Source organism: Equus quagga, chromosome 13 (genome assembly GCF_021613505.1).
Source record: "Equus quagga isolate Etosha38 chromosome 13, UCLA_HA_Equagga_1.0, whole genome shotgun sequence".
Taxonomy (NCBI): domain Eukaryota; kingdom Metazoa; phylum Chordata; class Mammalia; order Perissodactyla; family Equidae; genus Equus; species Equus quagga.
In genome coordinates, this window is record NC_060279.1 from 28859290 (window position 1) to 28875531 (window position 16242).

The 16242-nt window shown below is 40.8% G+C and overlaps 1 protein-coding gene across 3 annotated transcripts in view; it reads left to right on the forward strand.

Moving 5' to 3' along the window:
• Positions 1–13021, forward strand: part of DDR2 (discoidin domain receptor tyrosine kinase 2) — a 158987-nt gene extending 145966 nt beyond the window's left edge. For all 3 annotated transcript variants that reach the window (XM_046681098.1, XM_046681099.1, XM_046681097.1), the window contains 4 exons: positions 671–862; positions 1156–1390; positions 1795–1944; positions 6127–13021. In XM_046681098.1, the coding sequence (XP_046537054.1) occupies positions 671–862; positions 1156–1390; positions 1795–1944; positions 6127–6261 (712 nt within the window). In that variant the 3' untranslated portion in view covers positions 6262–13021. The remainder of the gene's footprint in view (positions 1–670; positions 863–1155; positions 1391–1794; positions 1945–6126) is intronic.
• The last annotated feature ends 3221 nt before the right edge of the window (positions 13022–16242 follow it).

Below are 16242 nucleotides of genomic sequence, written 5' to 3' on the forward strand. Positions count from 1 at the left end.
ACTTTGTGACTCAAGGGTGCCTGTCACCATTTACTCAAACAGATACTAGTCTTGGTCAAGTGAGTACATCTTTTGAAATAACCCCCCACTGACACCAAGACCTTTAAACTGCTCTGCTTTGAACAGGCTACTAAATGTATGTTGCAACTGGCTGCTGGTGTACCCTGTATAAAGAAAAAGCCAGTATGAGAAAATAAAGAATTATCAAATAAACCAGAGGGTGATTATTCACTTTCTCAAAAGTTTCTTCACTTTCTTAAGAGAATCACTCCACAGCTTTTTAAAAAGTTAAATACCCCAGCACACTTAAGGTGTGATTTCCAGAATGAAAAGTTTCATTCCACAGAGTACTTTTCAGCAGCATATATTTGATTCAGCAAATAGTCATCATTTTCTATGTGGCAGGTCTTTTGCTGGATACTAGGGATACAAACGTGAATAAGCCATGGTTCACGTTCTCAAAGATTGCAGTTGAGTAAGGGTGCATCATATTCCAGGATGACTAGAATGAGACAGTTTCCAAGTGCCAATTCTCTACCCTCTCAAAGCCTGTCCAAAGGGAAACAAGACTTGGTGTCATGGGTAGGACTAGACTTTGCTGTGTCTTCTTCCTCCTCTTGATTCTAATTCTTGCAACCTCTGGGTTTATCTACGTCTGTGTCCTCCAAAGGAATGATTTTCTTAAGGAGATAAAGATCATGTCCCGGCTCAAGGACCCAAACATCATCCGTCTTCTAGCTGTGTGCATCACTGATGATCCTCTGTGCATGATCACTGAGTACATGGAGAATGGAGATCTCAATCAGTTTCTTTCCCGCCATGAGCCTCCCAGTTCTTCCTCCAGCAATGTACCCACAGTCAGGTAAATAAGCCAGGTGTTCCTTCTCTTCCTTGTGTTCATGAGATTAACCTGGGGGATGAAGATGGGGAGTGGTGAAGCTTAAGGTTCATCAATGTTCTGGGATGGTGGGCGAGGATAGCGTGCAGGGAATAATGGAGTGACTGCACTTTGAGGGAAAACAAAGGGATTCATGAAGAATAGAGAAGGGATGTTGAGATTTAAACCCCAGTTCGTTAGCATCAACTTCAGATGTGTACCTTTCATGGCTTCCTTTTTCCATAGGTTACTTTCCCTCTTGTTTCATATTTCCTCAGTTATGCCAACCTGAAGTTTATGGCTACCCAGATTGCCTCTGGCATGAAGTACCTTTCCTCTCTTAATTTTGTCCACCGAGACCTGGCTACACGAAACTGCCTAGTGGGTAAGAACTATACCATCAAGATAGCTGACTTCGGAATGAGCAGAAACCTGTACAGTGGTGACTACTACCGGATCCAGGGCCGGGCAGTGCTCCCTATCCGCTGGATGTCTTGGGAGAGCATCTTACTGGTGAGTTCCCAGCGTTTGTAAGCCCTACCCTAGCAACTGACATGTAGGCAGGGGTGCGTGGTACGTAGGGTCAGCATTCCTTGCCCTGTGTAGGGGAATGGGGATAACTCTAGATTATAAAAATCTAACCTGGGGGCTGTTCCCATGGCTGAGTGCTTGAGTTCGCACGCTGCACATCCTCAGCCCAGGGTATTGCCGGTTCGGATCCTGGGTGCGGGCCTAGCATCGCTCATCAGGCCATGCTGAGGTAGCATCCCACATAGCAGAACTGGAAGGACCTGCAACTAGAATATACAGCTATGTACTGGGGGATTTTGGACAGAAGAAGGAGAAAAAAAAAATCTAACCTGCTCTTGTTGTGCACAGGTTATACTGATTTTCTCTTCTTTTCCTTACTTAAACAGGGCAAATTCACTACAGCAAGTGATGTTTGGGCCTTTGGGGTGACTCTGTGGGAGACTTTCACCTTTTGCCAGGAGCAGCCTTATTCCCAGCTGTCAGATGAACAGGTCATCGAGAATACTGGAGAGTTCTTCCGAGACCAAGGGAGGCAGGTGAGACCTGTTGGGGATGGATGGATGTGGACTTGGATGCCTTTGGAGGAGAGAGAAAGGAAGGTTTTGACTTAGCAGGATAGGCCTGAGCTGGAAGATTGGTTACCTGGATGAGTCTTTGGTTGCTAACTATCCAGATAATGTGAAAGGCCAAGGTCCTCCTCGGGCATCATATACTCTGCTTTATCCATGTGTCAACCCACTGATCATTGGAGGGCATGAGGGGGTCACGTCACAGATACCAACTCAAAGATACCAGGAAATAAAATCCTATCTCTCATGTTTGATCCATTTCTTAATCTAGGCTGTGTGGGTTGTCTGGGTTGAAAAACATAAGAACAAAAACGTAAGTTTAAAAGTGAATAAGAGATTTATTAGCATTGGTTAAAAATTTAGCAATGTTTCTAGAGTTATATGCCCAGAGATGATCAGGTGCATCCTGGACTTACTGCTCCTGGAAGGCACCTCTGGGCCCAGCTGTTGTGGCCCCTCAGAGCTCAGGCAAACCTGGATTTCCAAGCTGACAAAGGCACCAGTTTCTAGCCAGGATACTCTAAGATTTTTTTGTCTGGCTCAGTTTTTTTTGTTTGTTTTTTTTTTTTAAAGATTGGCACCTAGGCTAACAACTGTTGCCAATCTTCTTTTTTTGTTTTCTGTTTTATCTCCCCAAACCCCCGTACACAGTTGTATATCTTAGTTGCAGGTCCTTCTAGTTGTGGGATGTGGGACGCCGCCTCAACGTGGCCTGACGAGTGGTGCCATGTCCGCGCCCAGGATCTGAACCCTGGGCTGCCGCAGCGGAGTGGGCGAACTTAACCACTCAGCCACGGAGCCGGCCCCTGGCTCAGTTTTTAAAGTTCCTTTGAGATGTGGGATTTGAGGCTTGCTGATGTGGCTGGAGCAGTGAACTTCTGCAAAGTGGCCTGGCTGCAGCACATCCTGGGAGTGTGGTATCTCAAGCAGGAAAATAAAAGTTGGGGAGAGGGCGAAGGCTGTTGCAGAAAGTAAAAAGTGGATCTTCTGTGGCTTAAATAGATCCAAGCAAGCAAAAGATAAGGGAATGACTAAGGATAATGCAATACGCAGTTTGAAAACAAGAGGGAGGGGTTCTGGAATTTAATTTTATCTGGATACTCTGTAGATATTTTGGTATCAGGGTATCTAAATTATCTTGGTTGTGAGGTAATTGCTTTCTACCATGGCAAAAGGCAAACTTACTCCTGTGTGCATGAGATAAATGAGTGGACCAAGGAAAAATGTCATTTTTTTCTCCTGGACTAATACATCATGGGCACCAGGTGGACCTACGGGAAGTCCTATGGCCAATTAAAACTGGTGCTTGGAAGTCTATAACAATAATTTCAATAATTAAAAAATATAGTTGACATTTTTGTTTTCAACTTATCTTTATAAACTGTGAAGAATTCCCAGATAGTACTTTTCTTCAAAGTTCATGGTCTAGATGGAATTAAATAATTAAAAGTTAAATACAGTTTTAAAAGTCTATGTTTTGAATGTTAAGAAAGGTAATGAAATTTCACACATATGATAATTATTATGAAACATAACTTTGATTGTTTGCTAAGTTTATACAATTTTGAAAAGGGAAACCCTAAGAATTTAAATTATTTATTATGTCATTTTTATTAACATTTGTTGGCTCAAAACAGATATAATGTTTTTTCTAAAGTTATTTAGAAAAATAACTTTTCTAGGGTGTTAACACCCCAGAAAAGGCTTAACAGTTTTAAGTTTCACCAGTAGTATATGAGAGTGCCTGTTATCCTGTATCCTTATTAATATTAGTGATATATATTTTTTAATGCTTGGGATTTTATAGCCATAGTCATTTGTAACATACTGAGTTAGGCTTGTCAGATCTCATCCAATATTCCAATAGGAGTCGCAGTTATTTGCCTTTTTATTTGTTAATTAAGAGCCGATGGCAGAAAGCTCCTTGACATTGGTCTTGGTGATGATTTTCTGGATTTGAGACCAAAAGGAAAGGCAACCAAAGCAAAAAGAAACAAATGGGACTACATCAAACTAAAACAGCAAAGGAAACCATCATCAAAATGAAAAGGCAACCTACCAAATGAGAGAAAATATTTGCAAATCATATATCTGATAAGGGACTCACAAAATCAATAGCAAAAAACTAAATAATCCAATTTAAAAATGTGCAGAGAACCTGAATAGACATTTTTCCAATTAAAATGGCAGTAAGTACATCAAAAAGTGCTCAATATCACTAATCATTAGAGAAATACAAATCAAAACTGCAATGAGATATCACTTCGCATCTATTAGAATGGTTATTATCAAAAAGACAAGAAATCACAAGTGTTGGTAAGGATGTGGAGAAAAGGGAACCCTTGTGCACTGTTGGTGGGAACGTAAATTGGTGCAGCTAATATGGAAAACAGTATGAAGGTCCTTAAAAAATTTAAAAATAGAACTACTCTATGATCCAGCAATTCTACTCCTGGGTATTTGTCCGAAGGAAATGAAAACACTAACTTAAAAAGATATATGCACCCTGTGTTCATTGCAGCATTATTTACAATAGCCAAGGCATGGAAGCAACCTAAGTGTCCATCAGTGGATGAATAGATAAAGAAAATGTGGTGGATATGTGTATGTGTATATATATATATATATATATAGTGGTATATATATAAAAATAATATATGTATTATACATATAAATGTGGTGTATATATATATACACATATATACAGTGAAATATTATTCATCCATAATAAAGGAAGAAATCTTGCCATTTGTGACAGCATGGATGGAACTTGAGGGCATTATGCTAAGTGAAATAAGTCAGATAGAGAAAGACGAATACCATATGATCTGACTTATATGTGGAATCTGAAAAGAAAAGAACTCATAGATAGAACAGGTTAATGGTTGCCAGAGGTGGGGTGGGGGGTGGGGGAGTGGGCAAAGTGGGTGAAGGTGGTCAAAAGGTACAAATTTCTAATTATAAAATAAGTAAGTCCAGGGGATCTAATGTACAACACGCTGACTGTAGTTAATAATGCTATCTTGTATGTTTAAAAGGTGCTAAGAGAGTACATCTTAAAAGTTCTCATCACAAGAAAAAAATTCTGTAATTTTTTTGTGTGGTTATGACTTTTAACTAGACTTATTGTGGTGATCATTTCACAATGTATACAAATAAATCATTGTGTTACACACTTGAAACTAACATGATGTTATATGTCAATTATATTTCAACAAAAAAAATAGTTGATAGGCAGAGGGAATAAGTAGACTCTGGGTAAAGAAGAGCTCCTGTGATGTATGATATAGGCTGGGATAATATGGGAGAAGGCAGGGCAGGAGGAAGTGGTTAATGATTAACCAGCTGCAGACGGACCTATGGTTCAAAGAGCTTGGGAAATTTAGGTATGGTTAAGGAATGTGTCAATATACCAGGATATTCAAAAACATAGGTAAGGAGATGATAGCAATAGATTACAGGCAAGCAGAAGATGGCCTGGGGGTCAATAGAGTGGCGTCTTGCAGGTGGAAGTAGTCAGTAACTGATGCTTTGGGAATAGTGCCAAATACAGCCATAGGGTGGAATGCAGGGCTGTAGAGAGGGTAAATGCACAGGTGTTGGTGAACAATGTAAAGAAGAAATCCAATCTTCTCTACCTGGGGCCAATACAGGGGAGAGTCAGCACAGAGGACATTATGGTTAGGAGCTACATGGATGCACCCTACATTCCAGTTTCTTCTTCTGGCTAAGATTTTACTCCAATGGAAAAGCTGAGGCAACTAACATACTTTCTGCCCCTGCTGTGGCTGGCTCAACCAAGATAAACCTCCACATGAGTGGGCCATGAATGGAGGATCTGTGTTCTAACCACGTCCTTTCCAGTCTGAGATATCATTTTGCTTCAGTTTCATCTTTTACATGATGGTGGGCACCATGGAATGGCCCATCAGGAAATCCTCCTCCAGAGAACTGGAAAAGACAAAGGAAATGGGCAGGGGACCAATCTGATTTAGAATTCTCATGAGTAGGAAGAATAGACACCATGCCCATTTCAGTTATCAAGTTCAAGAAACTGGGGAGTGGGCAGTCAAAGTGTGGGGCAAATACTCTTCCTTTTCTCTCCTTCTTCTTAATATTCTCTTTTTTTGTTCATTTTTGTTTCCAAAGACTTACCTCCCCCAGCCTGCCATCTGCCCTGACTCTGTGTATAAGCTGATGCTCAGCTGCTGGAGAAGGGACACCAAGCACCGTCCCTCGTTCCAGGAAATCCACCTTCTGCTCCTTCAACAAGTGGATGAATGATGCTGTCAATGCCTGGCGACATTCTGATGGCCCAGGTCCTCCTTGCAAGACCTACCACTCATGCATGCCTAAGCCACTCCATCTGGACGTTGAATGGGCCTGAGAGAGAGAGGCTTGTTTGCTTTTCCCTCTCTCTGACCCTTGTCTCCCTCCACTCCACTCCCTCACTGTCTACCCTCAACCCATATATACATTTTTTTTTTACATTAAAGAACTAAAAAAGAAAAAAAAAAGCCTAGGGCAGATAAAATCTAGTAAAGGAATCTTACTTGATATACCAAATTGTTGGATAACGAAGGCTAGATAATTTAGATAATTTATAAAGGTTAAATATGCTTGTGTTTATAAATGTGCAGATTCTACAATATTTTTTTTCTGTGTCACCTTTTAAAAAATATTTTCAGAAAGAAAAACTTGAAGAATACTATTTTCTTGGGAAACATGAGATTAGGCTTAGGGAAAACCCTTGGTAAGTGTGGAGAATCTGATGAAATGGTATTGAGTAACTAATCACAGATGGGTTAGTTTCTTAGTTTGGCTTCTGGACATGTCCCATACTCTGCATTTCCCTCTCCTGTCAAAGGAGATGATCCATGCTTGGAAAACCCCAGCTTCTCGGAATGGATGTTTTGTTCATTCATGGGCAGGGGTCAGGGTTGAGGTCTACATGCATGGGAAATACGGAGGATGTGCATAGGAAAGAAAGTCTACGGCAAGGCAGTATGAAGGGGAATTGTCATTTGCAAAGAAAAAGTACCTCATGAACAGAAGGATTCTTGAAGAGAGAATGGGCACGGGAAAAGAGGCCTATGGAGGACAGGTATCCAGTGTGCTATTCTTTTCTGCAGTGGGTCCTCCTCTTTATCTTGTTCAGACATTGTTCAGACATCTTCCAGCTCTTTTAATGGATGAATCACCTACGGGACCTGTGGGCTGGGGGTTGAATTTCTCAGGCATTAATATCTGAAGGCTGTGTACAATAAGGAATAGATCTGTCCTGAGTGTTCCTGAAGGGTTGACCTAGGACCAATGAGGGGAAGTTACAGGCAGATTATTTCCACTCATTAGGGAAAACACAGCCAGAGGCAGAACATACAAGGAGGAGTGGGCTGCCTCCAGAGGTGGGGAGTCCTTTGTCACTGAAGAGGTTCAGATCTAGGCTGAAGAACTAGGCAAGAAACATGTAGGCTTTCAAACACAAGATAAATGGTTGTGTGAGATGATATTTCATGTCCTTCTACCCCAAGTCCTTGAGAGGCGCAGGGTGAGCATGAACGAGAAGTCATCAGGTGCTACTGCTTAGCATACACACTCTTGCCTTGGACGTAGTATGACCAGCAGAAAAGAAGGCACGAGGCTCTGGTTTCAGAATTCACGGAAACTGATACTCAGTCAACTAAGAGTTCCCTCAGAGCAGATTCTGAGCTTTCACACTCCACAAATGCTCAGATATAGTGGGAAGAAGGAAAAGGGAATCCTCAATTCCCACTGAGGAGAATCAAGACCAGATTACAGAGTAAGCTTCCCAAGCTTAGAAGAAATAGTCTTAGCCCCTTGGGTCTGCTCTGTTGCCCTCCCCCAGCCCACCTTCTACGCAGTCCCTCAGGAACTGGAGTGTTCCCCCGCTTCAGCCTTCAGCACGGCTCCAGGCCACAGCAGAAGCGTAAATCCCAAATCCCCAAGATTCATTTTGCAGGTCATCTTCCTTCTCCTAGCAAATACCCTTTCCCCATCATTGTTCTGTGACTCTGGTGTCTTGTCTCTTCCAGGACGAACTTTGGAGGGATGGTTGGTTTGGGAGTCAGGAGAGCATTGTTTTGGGAGCTTTGATCTTATTCCTGCCCCAAGCCAAGTGTGTCATCTTGGACAAGTCACTTTGCCTCTCTGTACTTGTGTTTCCTTATCTGTAAAATGAGGAAATTGGATTAGATGTCTGGAAGTCTCTTCCAGTTCTGATATGTTCAGTGCTCCCTGGATAATTTGATGTACAATTGACATGAACTCCGTTACCTGGTCATCTCCTGCCCTGAAAATTGTGGTCAGCAAAAGGGATCATGAGGGGAAGTTACTATAATAGTAGTAACAGTAACACCTGCTAATCGTACAGTTCTTTAAAGTTTACCACAAGTTTCCACATCCATTATCTATTAGGTAGGTGCAGAGCCAGACATGTTGTCTTATGCCTTGGGACGTGTCACACTCTGCTTTCAGAATCAGTGCTAACTTTATGTATTATTCAAAGTTCTCTAGAGAAACAGAACTAATAGGATACATATATATCTCCTATTATATATATATATACATATATATACATATAATTTATTATAAGGAATTGGCTCACACAATTACGGAAGCTAAGAAGTCCCACGATCTGCCATTTGCAAGCTGGAGGTCCAGGACAGCTGGTGGCGGTGCAGTTCTGAGAACCGGAGGCCAGTGGCATATGTCCCAGTCAAGGGCAAGAGAAGACTGATGTTCTAGCTCAAGCAGTCATGCAGAGAGAGCGAATTCCCCCTTCCTCTGTTTTTTCCTTCTATTCAGGACCTCAGTGGATTTGATGATGCCCACCCACATTGGAGGCCAATCTGCTTTCATCAGTCCACTGACTCAAATGCTAATTTCATCCAAAACCCCCCTCATAAACACATCCAGAAATAATGTTTAATCTGGGCCTTCTGTACCCCAGTCAGGTTGACACAGGAAATTAATCATCACACTTCAATAGAACTAAAGGGACTTGAAATCAGGGCCTGCAGCCTATTCCCCTTTATCCACATGTCTCTGGTAGGGATCCTTCCAGACCATGCTGTGACTTCTTATGTGGCAAGAGAAATTAATATCATTTCCCTTTCCTTTGCCTAACATCTCTGCACTTACTTCTTTCTACAATTCTGTCCTCAATTCGTTGCATTTCATGATCCCATATAAAAAAGTCATATTTAAAATTGACTTAGTGTGTCTGGATTTTCCTGGCCTTCAGTCAGAGAAGTAATCTGTTTCAGGTGGCTGGCAAATTTGTATTATCACGTAGAGTTATCCTTTTCTGGGATGAGGAAGGCTCTGTTTTCTGGCACTGAGACTTATATCAGACACAGGTTTAACTTCCAGCCTTGTCATACCCACAGAGCTTAGCAGCATAAACCTAAGAGATGCGACAGAGTCCATGGTGAAGGTTTAGCACATAGAATTTAAAAGTAGCTCGAATCTAAATGAGAAGAATGAAGCTAGGAATTACTTAGGAAAGGAGATAGGAAAAGGGATGAGAAACTGTGGGGCCTTGTTACCTCTGTAGTAAGTTATCCCCTCCATGATGTATGTGAAATATTTTATATCCAGATTGTGGTTTTGCATTGTCAGATCTGAATTTATACTCTTGCTAGTTAATGTGTTGATAGCTAGGTCCAAATCTTGATGTGCTGTCCAGACACATATGTACTCAAAAAGATTTGGAGGGGAAAGAGGCACCCGAGGGAGAAATGTGATTTTAATGCTGTGGAAAGAATCCTTGCAAGTGTACAAGACAGTATAACAAAAAGCACTGTATGGAAGTGGAGTCAAAAATGAATAAACGAATGTGCATGTGACTGAACGGGGAGGCCACTGGGGGCTCGAAAGAAGGCTACATAAAAGAGGTAATGGAGAATGCTCCAGAAGGGATGGGGGAAGGTCAGGGCAAGCAACGTAGAAACAGGTGTGCTGCAGAGAATACATTCTAAGCATGAAAGCAAATCTCTCTGAAGAGAGATCTGAGAGAAGGCAGAAAAAGTAAGTGTCTTGAAGATAAAAGATAAATATGTATGGAGAAAGAAGGCATTCTAGGTAATAGAGATTATAAAAATATTTATTAAAAAATGAAAAGTCAGGTGCAGTGTATGAAATGGAAAGGAGCTTTTCAGGGTTTAAAGAACAGGGATGTCCATGATGAACATAAAAACACACCAGCAACCATCAGGGAATGACCTTTTCATTTCAGAGGGAGTGAGGGTCGGCGGCAGTTCGAGCACCTGTGGATTCTAGATAGGCCACTTCAAGTGCTGGGGTTTAATGCTGGTCAGAAGAAAGCAACTCTTTGCCTGAACTGCTTTTGGAAACTCCAAAGAGCTGCTTTGGAAATAAAGACCTAGAGATGGGGAATTTATGGTAGTTCACGGATCTCTGTGTTTCTGTCTTTTGCTTCTGTTAATGAAATCCATTTAAAATAATGCTCATCGTTGCTGTGCCCAGAAAGGCCACAGGGAAACTTTGAAACAATAGGCTTAAGTTAGACTAGACTAAACCTTGTTTGATATCTGCACAAAGAGGTATGTGCCATGTTGGAACCATGTGTTTTTCTAGTCTCATCCAGGCTTCCCACAAGAAAGCCATGATGTGGGGCTAAGCCATGTGTTTTGAGTAAAAGGAGACAAGAAGGGGAGTGTCTGAAAGAGGGAAAGAGATGAAGATGTTCCAAGGAAATATTCTAAAACAGAACCGCATCTGTTTTGCCCAAAACTACAAAAAATGAAGAAAATTACAGTTAATACTTAGATTACTCCCAATATATGGCTATTAAGTCTTTGATCCTAAATTGAATTTATAGAACTGCCATCTTTGTCTTTTTAGTAAGACCTCTGACCTCTGGCAGTGCATATGGTAGGTCCCTAAATGTTTCTGGAAGTTGCAGAGCTCGATCTACACTAGGAAATCCTTCCGAATTGAAATTTAACATTTTTATAGAGGCAGATTAATGTCTTTTCCACTTGGTAAATGTCTTGGAATGCTGAATTGTTAGGGAAAGAGACTGGAATGGTGATTCGATTTCTGGCATTTGAGTTCTCTGCTACAATTAGCTGCATTGCTTGGCGGCAGACATGTGGTGGCTCATTGTTTAGTGGCTTATCCTTTTTTTTAAACTTGTTATTTAGAAACAGTTTAAGACTCACAGGAAGTTGCAAAAACAGTACAGAATGGACTTACCCTAACACAGAGCTTTCCCCATTGATATCTTATATAACCAGTGTCCGTTTTCAAAAACAGAAAATTGACATTGGTCTAATACTATTAACTACACTACAGCCCTTACTCAGATTTCACCAGTTGTTCACACGTATTTATTTCATTTCTGAATACTTTGAACCCATGCTGATTTGTAACCCGTTCTTACTTGGACGCAGCGGGAAAGACACTATCTGGATACAATACTACAAAATTCTAAAGAGAATATAACAAATTAATCTGTTCTTTTATCAATATACAATATCCTGCCTAGAGTGCATCCACATTTCCTGACTAGTTTGGCTGCTTAGCATCTAGAACAAGCCAAGAACAGCTTAGAAGTGTTCAGCAACACAAAAGATAGTAAGACCTGCCCATAGCTTGCTGGCTAGAGAATCAGGTATAGAAGGATATTCTAGATGATTCCTGGAGTCCCTATAAATGAGTAGGATTTGTAATGATGGCAAGGAGAGGACTTTAGGGAAAACTAGTATTTTGGTCAACAGCTAGGTGGCACTTAGTTAATGGCAGCAAAGATAGTTTGTGGAAGGAATAGAGTATCATGGCATAGACCCCTAATGTGTGATAAAACACTATTTTCAGAATAGTAGAGAAATTTCATTTGCCTAAATGTCTGTTCTTAAATGGAATAACAACCACATGGGACCAAATTCAATGCAAACATAGCAGCAACCTGGGGGGAAGTAGAAAGTCTGGTTTCTTGAATCACGATTTAGAGTTTTGTGATGGCATTTTTAAGCTGCCCTACTTAAGGGTCATAAGATTATAACTGTGTTCACACTGTATACCCCATATCCTAGCACAGAGTGAGCACTCAATAAATATTTGCTGAATGTTCTTTTTTGGATGAATAAAAGATGGACACAGAAACTTGTCCTCCACCAGAACTGGGGTGAATTTAGGGAAAATTGCTTTGCTGTGAGGTAGAGGAGGTTTATTTTTGAATGAGGAAAGAGAAAAGGTGTCCAGGCTTGTACCTGGGAAGTACATCCTTCATTCATATATTTTCTGAGGGTGAAATTGAGCTATGGAAATACCTTATTCTTTGGGGTATGTGGACAGCAATGCAAGGCAGTTTTCTAAAGGCTACCCCATCAAGAATAGGCACCAGACTCTGGCCTCAAACCCAGCCCATTTGAAATAAGCTTTTTAGTTTCTCCTCCGGACACCTTATCAACAAGTTCACAGGCCTCTAGAGGAGGAGGATCGGAGTCCCAGACTATCCTATGCTTACCCACATCCACAATTGCATGTAAAGGAAGAATTTGCAGAGAGACTCAAGGGAAAGCACAATGGGATAAAGCAATCACTTTGAATAAAAAATTGTTCTCTTGAAAAGAGGCTTAGAAATAATTGAAAGATGGGAGAATTCCTGCAAACACACCAACAGTTTGTAATCTAGCCTATTCATTTTATGTCCTTTGCTATTCATTGATATTGCTATTCTTCTGCCCTGTTGTCTGGTAACTTTCTGAGGACTGGATTTCTGAAGCAATGTGATGCATTCTTCCTATGAGGAGGAAACATCTGGGCCTCATTCTGCAGGCTTGGGAGGATGATGTGTCTTGTCAAGGGGTAAATAGCAAACTGATTTAATTTCTGCTTAAAACTATCATAGTCATTCCAAAATAGAATGCGTAAAAGTTCTCTGTATTAGAAAAAGAAATGAGATACCAATTGTATATTTTCTTTTCTTTATTTATTCTCTGTAAGTCTGTCAGATGATAAATTGTAAATAACAATGATTAAAGAAATATGCTACTGATGGATCCTTCTTTCTGTGTAAACAGCACAGTTCTGGACTTGTTACCCTCACTCCTTACACTCTTATATCCTTTTTAGAGAAGCGGTGGGGTGTGGGGACAGAGCTGAGGGTGTGTGGTATGGACACCAGTTTGTTGAGGATATCCAGCAAAGGGTTATTTACATGGGCCACGCACATATTAGTTGACTATTTATTGGAAGAAAAGCATCATGGTCTCCAGCATACCAAACACACTAGAGATTGAGATTTTCTCAGTCACATTAGTCCAGTGCTAGGGAATCCAGTCCAAAATTAAATGGGGATCCTTTATTGTGGTTGTTACAAAGTTGTCTTGTTTGATACACAAAAATCTCTTCTAAATCAAAATACGGCCTGTCTCAAGACTGCCCACACATTCAAAAAGCAAAAAAACCCACTATGAACAACCAGAATACAGACTCAGCCTTGATAATAGAGATTAGGATGATGCCATCCAAAACAACATGTTTCTTACTTCCCCTGAAGAATACATTATACTTTTAATTTTCTGAGTAATATGAACGTATTTTTTCATTGGAGGTCATGTTAGATAAGGGAATGGATCTAAATCATTCATGAATGTGCACTCATGAATGCACACTCTGTCCCCCAGAGGGTCTGGTTTGATTCCAGGACCAAAGTGCAGGGATTCAAGTAAGTGTGTGGTGGGAGTGGGGTTGGGGATGAAGGAGAAAAAAACAGAAACAAGGACAGCAGAGATGCTCCAACAAGTACAACTCCACTGTCAACACCTATTGCCAAGGTTTAAAGGTAGGTATGAGTGATATAGATGTGTCCATGGGTGATACAGCATAGACGTATATATTATGCAAATATCTGAATATATAATTTGTTAATAAGGACAGAGATTATGTCTCCTCTTTTATGTTTTACCTAACAACTTGGAGGACTCTATATTTTGTTAAGTGTTGAGGACTCACAAACTGATTTATCTCCATTTATAATTTTATTTTGTATTCAAAAAAGAAGTGTACACAATTATAATATCTTCTGGTCCTTAGGTCCTACAGAACAATAACTTCTTGCGTGGGCAACATATGACCTCTTACTATCTAAGGAAATGGGTAAAATCCTACTCTCAAGGTAGTTTTGGGCCAAGCTGGATGTATAGTGATTTGAAGAGAAGATGGATGAAAGATACGCACGAGGAAAGCTACATGGCCTCATTGGCAGCTGTTCTTTTGCCCCTGTTTGCAAATCAGAGGCAAGTAAGTTCTGGAGAGGTTTATTAGGATCCAGACTAGAGCTCTGTTATGGAGGGTAAAGATACTCTTACTCTTCTACCTAAGGGCTGTTTCAGGCACTATAAAGGGAACCAGAGACTGTTTTCAGGGTTTAGGGTAGAGGCAAATTTATTATACGAAGCAGTAAATAGTCAAAGGTTCAGCCAAGGTTTGTCAGGGATAAATCAGTTCATTGCTTACCATGTTTTTCTTCTGGTTTCCAGGAATATAGCCCATGAGCAATAAAAACTCAAGATGACTCGTTTGGGATGATAAAAGCCATACTCAATCACTCACCTATCAATGAAAATGTTATGACTGTTATTGAGCAGTGTCCTACATGTGATAAAATATTTTTAAAACACAAAATTAAATGACATCTGTGTCAAGAGAGTTCTATTCTCCTGGTCTCTCTGTCACCTCTAACAGTTCAGCTCATCTTTGAAGGCTGCAGAACCTTGAAAGCAGCAACTTTAGTTGAAAGAAGGAAGAGGAGACCAAGGTTTCTGCACTGGGCTTGGATAGACATCATGATGGAAGGAGAGACTCCTGGTCTTGCCCTGAAGTCTTCTGCCCTTCGCTTAACTCACAGTCAGTCCTACACTGACTGTCATCCCAAGATTGTGGTGATGCTTGGTCTCCAGTCTGGACTTTCCCTGTTCTTTGCAGAAATGAGTTTTTCATAGGATATCCACACAACTCCATGTCCCCTCTCTTATTCATTTTACACGTCACCTCTGAGCTCTAGGATACTTTAAAAGGAGCCTTTGGGTCTAAACTCTAAAGACTGGGGTTAACTTTACTCCAGGACTTCTAGAAAATATTGTTAAACTGTGGTCTCTTAAGAATAGTTGAAGGTGGGATAAGGGCAGAAGCTGATTTCCACCCAAATAATAATCAAGATATTTTCATTATTTAGGAGTTTAATGTTCAAATAATCATATTTATTCTTCTGATCTAATTTTACTGGTACAACACAAATGATTAATAAACTAGTTGGTATCAAATTAATCAAAGCCTCTAGGATATTCAAAAGCCAACATAGGTTATCTCAGTCTCATAGCCTTTCACAAGAAACTAAGATTTTGAAAGAGGCCATGAAGTAAAGTATGTTCTGTAGAGTTTGATACATGATGCATAGGTTCCTTAGTGTGGACTTGGACTGGTGATGGTTGCATTGTTACCAGTTCACAATAAATACAGAAACCTAGAGTAAGCCTTAGAAACTTCTATAGAAGTTTGGCAGAGCACTGTTACATGTGTTGAATCTAATAATAAACAATTGGGCCTTGCATTTTGTATGCCTTTTGCTTTTTGTTTCATTTTTCTAGTAATTCATCTTTATTGTATTTTCCAAAAATACCCATCTGGGAGGGCTTGGAAATAACAAAACGGGTCCTTTACCACAAAGAGTTTGTGGTAAAAAGTACAAGGTTACAGTACAAGACCCATTCCGTCCTATGAAGTTCTAAGATTCTCTGATTCCACATTCCCATTCTAAACTATTCTAACTTCTCAAAGTTGGTAATTCCTGCATGATGCTATATAAAATTCTTAATAAACCAATGTTCATTTTCCCAAAGATGATCTTTTAGATGACGAGGAAGTCCGGGACCAGAAGCTGGTCTGTAAAGTGCAGCGCCTGGATCCACGCATCCAAAAAGGAGTGGAAAACAAAGTAGAAAAGAATCCCCAAACTTCAGCTCCTAGACCCAAACCTATCCTCTAAAATAAAGAGCTCTGGTGCAAATATCCCGATGCCTTCCTGCAATGAAGCGCCAACCTGAGGCGCCTGGGCCTGCATCTTGCCTGTGCCACTTATCCCAGATCCCTGCACTCGGCCACTAGCACACCCCCACCAGCCCACACGGCTGCCGCCAGGGCAGCCTGTCCTTCAGCCGGCGCAACACTTGCGCCGCGGAGGGGGCGGGGAGAGCCCGGATTGGCTGGGGCCTCTGC